The sequence below is a fragment of the Monodelphis domestica genome, chromosome 5 (genome assembly GCF_027887165.1).
Source record: "Monodelphis domestica isolate mMonDom1 chromosome 5, mMonDom1.pri, whole genome shotgun sequence".
Taxonomy (NCBI): domain Eukaryota; kingdom Metazoa; phylum Chordata; class Mammalia; order Didelphimorphia; family Didelphidae; genus Monodelphis; species Monodelphis domestica.
The window spans coordinates 283876846-283884983 of record NC_077231.1 but is presented as its reverse complement, the minus strand read 5'-3'; the positions used below and the strand labels follow the sequence as shown (position 1 = coordinate 283884983).

The 8138-nt window shown below is 41.6% G+C and overlaps 1 protein-coding gene across 1 annotated transcript; it reads left to right on the top strand.

Moving 5' to 3' along the window:
• The first annotated feature begins 576 nt into the window (after positions 1-576).
• On the top strand, positions 577-7406 carry LOC100029967 (C-C chemokine receptor type 1). The gene is made up of 2 exons (XM_007505071.2): positions 577-926; positions 5005-7406. The coding sequence occupies exon 2, from the start codon at positions 5016-5018 to the stop codon at positions 6105-6107; it is 1092 nt and encodes a 363-aa protein (XP_007505133.1). The 5' UTR covers positions 577-926; positions 5005-5015; the 3' UTR covers positions 6108-7406.
• Positions 7407-8138: the final 732 nt, after the last annotated feature.

Here is an 8138-nt window from a genome sequence, read left to right as displayed (position 1 = left end):
CTTGTGTTCCTCTTATTCTATAACACTGATTCTGTAAGTCCAAGATTCCAAAATCCTATAATTCTCTTAAAGTCTATAATAAAAATAATAATAGAAGAAGATGATGATGATGAAAAAGAAGCATTTCTTTATAGAGCATTTTTGCAAAGTATCTTGATTTGTTATCTCATCTGATCCTCATAACAAACATGGAATGTAGATGCTATTATGATCTCCATTTTATAGTCAAGGAAACTGACGTAGGCAGAGGCTAAGTGAATTTTCTAGGATCACCCAGCTGGAAAGCATCTGAAACTGGATTTGAACTCAGGCTTCTTGATTCCAGGACCTCTACTATCCATTGTACCACCTAGCTGTTTCTAAAATAGGCAGGGAGTGTCAAAAGAAAAAGGTTATCCACTTCCCAATTTGGTCATGAAGAAGAAAACACAGATTTCTTGATAAAATCTTCCCCACCCCAAAGAAATCTGAAAATAACTGCTTATGGTAAGGAACTCCTGGGCCCTGCCCAGTCCCATGTTTCCTTGGCAATCTGATTTCCTCTCATCTTTCTGGAGCCCCACCCACTGGTCTCCCCACCATCCCAAACCCATAGCACTGCCACCAGCCATAGATTTCTTCTTTTGCTAGATAAGGAAAATATAAACTTGTAGGCAATAACACGATCAAAGCAATTTTGCACTGCAACCCCTCTGGCGTTGTGGTGACTGGGTCACTGGGTGACCCAGAGTCACTGGGTGACTCTGATGAGTAAGCTCCTGAAGAAATGAAATCAAGGACAACACCCAGATATTTTCCATTCTGAAAATTTGCCAACCCCTCAAGAGCCCAGTTTCTGTTACCCAGGAAGCTGAGTATTTCCTTCTCAGACAGAAACTTGAGCCTAGGAAGACTTTATTGGCACCAGCAAGGAGCCCTGTGGATCAGTAAGTGACTTCTTTTTCTTTTTTTATGACTTACTGGTCAAGGTTGCCTATGTTGAGGGGGCAGCGTGGACAGTGGAAAGATGGCTGGGCTTGGACTCGGGAGATTTGGGTTTGATACAGCTCTGTTAGAAGATTGAGTACGTCGCTTTATCTCATGTATCTAGTCCAGTCCCACTTTTCTCGTGAGTTCTAAGGACCCTTTAAGCTCTAAACTTTATGAGAACTAGGGGTCCAAGGAAAGTAGACTTCCAAAAAAGACTAGAAACTCCTCATCCTTGGAAATTTATAAAGATAAGGATAGACTGAGTTTTCAACTGCCCAGAGGCAGGTGGATGGACTAGATGACCTTTAGAAATACCTCTTATTTCAAAATAAACAAAGAATCATAGAGCTAGATTTGTAAAGGACCTCAGGAGCCAGTACATCCAACTGCCTCATTTTGTAGATGAGACTGAAAGAAGAAAAGTGACTTGGCCAAGGTCACATAGGTGATGAATGTTAGTGGTAGGATTTAAACCCAGATTCTCTCATTCCAGAGCCAATGTTCTTTCTATTTGTTGCACTATGTAGCCTCCCTAGAAACCTGTGAGCATCATCTTTAGGAATAAAATCCAGAGTTGACTTGAATCAGGTTTCTAGTGCTTGACTCAGGTAAAATGGATAGAGAATGGGACTAGGGAGAAGACAAGTATGAGAACATTTTGAAGATGCTTCAAAATGGTGACTCCGAAGGAAGTCCTTTCTTCTCAGTGATGTTTGGATGTGACATTACTTGGCGAAGTAAAGAGGGATGTCACTGTCAAAGCCAGGGCATTCTGGGTTCATAACAACCTTGGACACAAGCTGGCTGTTTGACCTTGGACAAGTCATTTAAGTTTTCAATGACTGAGGCAACTGCCTGACTTTAAATTTCAGAGAAGATGCCAACCTGAATTGTCAGGTGAAGTTTCCTCACCTGGAAGTTCTCACTGCCAGTGAAATCACTCCCTGCTCCTATCATTACTTTTAGAGCAGATGAAAGTTGGGTTAGCGCCTCTCTTTGGAGTCTGTATGCTCCTCCATTAACCTAAGAGTTCTTCCTCAAGCTTTTAGGTTCCTGAACTGACTCAGGTCAGCTTGGGGTCATACGTTGTAAGCTGAAGGATCATCTAGTCTGTCCTCTTCATTTTATAATGGAGGCTCACGGAGATAGTCAGTTGCCCAAGATTACCCAAGTAGAAGCTAGGGGCCACAGTGAATACAGCACAGAATTTGGAGTAAGGAAGACCTGAGTGGGATAAGTCACTAGATGGACAAGTCATTTAATTTCTCATTAGAGACAAGATTTGAACCCAAGTCTATTGACTTCCAAGTCACTGTTCTTTCTTCTACAACATATTTCCTTTGCCAAGAAACTTGTAACAAGCCCAGAGCCCCTACTCTGGAGCCATGCAAACTTCTAGACCGAGGAAGTCTGAAAAGGGAAGAATAAGAGGGAAAAATGGGATGTCCAAAAGCCCCTCAGCCACTGTTCATCACATGTCAAATGGAATTTCTCAGTCATTGAATCTTAGAGCTAGAGGCCACCCTGTATGCCATCAGTTAGTCTAACCCTTGCCTGAGACATGATTATACTCTGTGTCAGTAGTCTATCAGTCTCAGCTTGAATACTTTGAAGAACAAGGGACTCACTGCCTAACAAGATAGTCCATTCCATTTTCAAGCAGTTTTCATCATGAGAATCATAGATCAAGAATTTGGGGCAGGGAGAATCTTAGAGATCTTTTCTTGTCTCTTCATTTTACAGATGAAGAAATTGAGGCCCAGAAAGGACAAATAATTTCTTTTTATTCAAAGATGCTTTCTTTTCCCAATTATATGTAACAACAATGTTCAACATACATTTCCTTTCCTTTTATTTCTTTAAATTTTATTTAATTGATTACTTAAGAAAATTTCCCATGGTTCCATGATTCATGTTCTTTCTCTCCCCTCCTCCCACCCCACTCCTGTAGCCAATGAACAATTCCACTGGGTTTTACATTCAACATACATTTTCTGAAGTCATAAGGTCCAAATTATCTCCCTTCCTCCCAATCTCAGAGATGGCAAGCAATTTAATCTGGGTCTAACATGTCTTATCATGCAAAACATACTTCCACATTGGTCATTGTCGTAGGAGGATACTCCGAGAAAACCCAGACCTCAGGATAAAACCAGAAACAAAGAAATATGGGGAATAGCCTGCTTTGATCTGCATCTGACTCCAGCAGTCCTTTCTCTGGAGGTGGAGAGCATTCTTTGTCATCAGTCCCCCAGAAATGTCCATATCTTTGTATTGCTGAGATTAGCAAAGTGAAAAGTGATTTCCTAAGAGGAGTTCCTCAAAGTAAGTGGAAATCTGCTTCCGTATAGTATCATCAGGTTTTCATATAAGTAAGTCACAAGAATAGAGCAACGTCTTTCTTATGAATTAGGGAAGAGGACAGAATTGCCAGCCAGACTCATCTGCTTTTCCTTCCTCAATAAACCCTAAAGTTCTTTAAATTATTTCTTTTCTGAGAGTAGAAGGATCTCAGAGTAGCTGCATAGTGGCCACTGCAACCAGCACCTCTTAATCTCCTATGTGTAAGGTGAAAAACTGATTGATGGAGCTGGATAAAGAGAGTAGAACTTGGCATCAGAAAGCCCTGCGTTCAAGTCCTGCCTTTTATAAATACTGCTTGAGTGACTTTGGGGAGATCACAACCTTTCAGAATTTCAGACAATTCTCTAAGAATGGAAGTGGCAGAATAGTTATAGATCTGTATCATGGGATGGAGTTTGTATACTGGGAGTTCCCAATTTGAAATGGCAGATCTGGAGGGAAAATGCACCAGACACCTTGGTAGATACTGGGGCTACAAAGACAAAAGGAAAAATAGTTGTTGCCCTCAAAGGAGCTTTTGTGCTAGACCTCATCCATACTGCTTTGTGAGAGCTGAGTATTAAATTTTTAGTGTGAGCATTTATATATACCTTGAAAATCATCAAATGTCCCATTGTTAAATCATTTATACGACTCTATAATATTTTAAAAAATAAACCAATGTCTTGGCTTTGCAAAAATTTGATACCCGGGGCAGCTAGATGGCTCAGTGGATAGAAAACCAGACTGGAAATAGGAGGTCCTGGGTTCATATCTGGCCTTAGATACTTCTTAGCCATGTGACCCTGGTCAAGTCACCTAACTCCAATTACCTAGCCCTTACTGCTCTTCTGCTTTGGAACTGATACTTAGTAAGACAGAAGGTAAAGGTTAAAAATAAACCAGTCTGAAACTCAATCCTGGTCCTGCTTCCTATGAGCAGCCCAAGTCTGAGATCCATGGTAACACTTGTATCTAAATCCTCCAGAAAGTTCATGATAGCATCAGTGTTAGCATTTTTCTCCCCCAGATGTGGTCAATCCAACAAACACTTATTAAGTACTTACCGTGTATCAGGCATCATACTTTGTATCCCCAAAGACCAAAATGGAAACAATCAGCACCTTCAAAAAGCTTCCATTTTTCTAGCGGGAAGGGCTTGGAATCATTTCAGCTTCATCATGACACGGTTTCTTGTCATAGCTATTATGAACCCTCCTACCACAATGATGCACCAGAAGAGAACTTGTAGTAGAAACTGACCAAACAATCAATCAACAAGCGTTTTTAAAGTGCCTACTATGTGCCAGGCACGATGTTGGGAGCTGAGGACAGACTAAGACTGAAAGAAAACAATCCTTGACCCTAAGGAGTTTATATTCTAGCCAGAATCACAAAACTATATGCTACATACATGTTAGACAACAAGGCTTGATGACCAAGCAGGAAACAAGTATTAATGAACCACCAGACTGGGCACAATTGATACAAATACAAAGGAAACAATCTCTGCCCATAAAAAGCTTACTCTCTAATGCTGTCTGACCACTTGTTGGCCACGTGGTAGAGGAGATTCTTGTTCAGGTATGGGTTAGGTTAAGAGGTCCCAGAGTTTTCTTCTAGCTCTTAAGATTCAGTGATCTGTGATTTGTTTAGCAAAAGAGACCAATCAATCCTTTTCTTTCTTTACAGGACAATACAGTATGGGCACTTCCGCTCCATTACTGGATTTCACTGTGCCTGAATATAATTCCAGTTTTCCTGAATATTACTACTTTGGTGAAGATGCCATTCCATGCTTCAAGTATAATATCAAAGAGCTGGCTTCCAAGTTCTTGCCTCCATTGTACTCACTGGTGTTCATTGTGGGCTTGCTGGGCAATGCCGCGGTGGTGCTGATCCTTACAAAGTACAAGAGACTCACAAGTATGACCAATATCTACCTTTTCAACTTGGCCATCTCTGATCTGCTTTTCCTTGTTACGATTCCATTCTGGATTCACTACGAGAAGCAAAATGATTGGGTCTTTGGGAATGCCATGTGTAAACTCCTTACAGGGTTGCATTATTTGGGCTTATACAGTGAAATCTTCTTTATCATCCTGTTGACTGTTGATAGGTACGTGGCCATTGTCCATGCGGTGTTTGCCATCAGGGTCAGGAGGGTGGTCCTCAGCGTCACAACCAGCATCATCACTTGGGTCATTGCCCTCTTGGTTTCTCTCCCCGACATTATCTTCACCAAGACTCAGTGGGAATTTACTCACTACACCTGCAGCCTGCATTTCCCACATGAGACCGCAAGGATATGGAGAAAATTCCAGGCTTTGAAACTGAACTTCCTGGGACTCATTCTACCCATGTGGATCATGATTGCCTGCTACACAGGGATCATAAGAATCCTGCTTAAACGGAGGAATGAGAAGAAATGGAAAGCTGTAAAGCTGATTTTTGCCATCATGATTATCTTCTTTCTCTTCTGGACGCCCTATAGCATCACAATTCTAATATCTGCTTTTGACGAATTCATTTTCACACTCGACTGTGAGAAAAGCAAGCAATTAGACTTGGCAATACAAGTGACCGAAGTCATCGCCTTCACACACTGTTGTGTCAACCCTGTGATCTATGCCTTCATTGGGGAGAGGTTTCAGAAATACCTCTCTCACTTTGCCCGCAACCACATTGCAGTGCACCTGTGCAGACGCGTGCCATCCTTCCTGAAGGACAGACTGGAGCGGGCCAGTTCTATCTCTCCTCCTACTGGGGAACATGAAATCTCAGACGAGTTTTAGATTGACCAGAGACTAGCTTCTCTAGGAAGATGGGTCATGGGCATTGAGGTTTACCTAGCTGTAATGGAAAATCGAAATCGTTGCCCTGCTCTCCAGATTGGCCAGGACACAAAGTCAACACTCAGCTGGGAGATGAAATACCTGAGAGATTGGGACCTGGGCCTAGCAGAACTCTAGAACCCAGACTTTAAGGACAGAGCTATTGGCAAAGTGCTCCGTACTCACCAATCGCTTTGGAGATGCAAAGTTGAATGTAATTTATTTTCTTTTGAGATCAGTTATTAATTGTAAACAAAAGATTCTATGGCCTCAGACTTGAAAAGAATGCCTTTCTAATGTGCAAAAACATAATGGAATCATATATAATATATACATGAATTTCTATTTACATACATATACATATAGACAGATATATCCATCTATTTATGTTTGTACCTATCTCTCCATCTCTTTCTCTATATGGTATATGTATATATTATATGTGTGTACATATATATATATATATGCCACAGAGACACAGAGAGACAGAGATAGACAGAGATGGAGAGATAGAGAGAGAGGGAGCAAGATAAAGAGAGAGATGGAGAGAGAAAGAGAGAGAGAAAAAAGAAAGAAAGAGAGAGAGAAAAAAACATCTCAATAAGATAGGCTTTGACACTATTCTTGTATAAAATGCCATATATATATGGCAGAAAGAGGAAGGAAGAGAGAGGGAAGGAAGGATAGAGAAGGAGAGGGAGAGGGAGGAAAAGCAGGTAGGAGGGAAAAAAGGAAGGAAAGAGAGATTCAGAGAGGGAGAAGTTGGAAGGAAGTGTAATGGAAATTAATAAATTTAAGAAAAACACTATCTAGTATCCAGTTACAGGAGCCAGACATAGTTTCCACCTAGATCATCTTTTTATTACAGGAGGGACATAGGAAGAGGCAAGGATGCAGGGAAGGGGGAGGTTGAGTGTCTTATGGTCTTTTGGTCAGAGCTGACTCCTAAGGAAAGGAATCCTGCCAGTGATTATTCCAGTGACAGTGGAGAAGATGACCATCAAGAAGGTGACCAGCCCAAGCCTGGCCTGATTTACTTGAAAGTGTAGACCAAGAGTTATTTGGACAGTACATAATAAAGGTGAAATGCAGAATGCCTACTCAGCAATCTCACAAACAGCCCTATGTTCTGATGGGGTTAAAGTATTGCTTCCTGAGACATTGGGGCAATGGCAGTCATCAGTTGTTCTGAGTTCTGTTTTGGGTCATTCTGTCACTGAATCTTTCATGCCTAGGAATAAATGCCTGCCTCAGACCTCATTACTGTTGTCCTTTTTCCACCTTTCCTTCTTCCCAATTTGGGGACACGTAGAACTGTAACAAACCCTGGTTCTTAAGAAATTAACTTCTGAGGCATTAGAGATGACATTTAACAGACTGACCATTGAGGAGATGAGAAAAGACAGTCCAACCCTATGCTCAATAGAGGCTAGACTCTCCCAAGACTGAACTCAGGTGGGACCAGAGCGGGTGGGTACTTGGTCAAAAGGGAGTGAGTACAGTGTCCCAGTCACTTGATGCAGAAGAAGTACCCTACCCTCCAGATATTGGGAATCTGTCCAAACTAGAATTCCAAAGAGTCCATGCCATTAGGCTCTGAAAAAAAAAACAACCTCTTTTCTCTCCCTATAAAAGGGTCTGTCTCTCTCAAAGCTTCTTTTCTTGGTCTCTTTCTGGGGAATCCAGAGAAGGGGGGAAGAGAGTCCATCACAAAACCAATTTGAAAAGAAGAAGGTGTGGCAGGAAAGTCTCTGTTTCAAAAAAAATCAGTCTTGGGACCATCAAGAACAATCACTGCTGGGGGCAACCAGGTGACTCAGTGGATTGAGAGTCAGTCCCAGAGATAGGAGATCCTGGGTTCAAATCTGGCCTCAGACTGTGTGACCCTGAGCAAGTCACATAACCCCCATTATGTAGTCTTTACTTCTGTCTTGGAACCAAGACACAGTGTTGATTCCAAGGCAGAGTAAGGGTTTAAAAAATGATCACTGC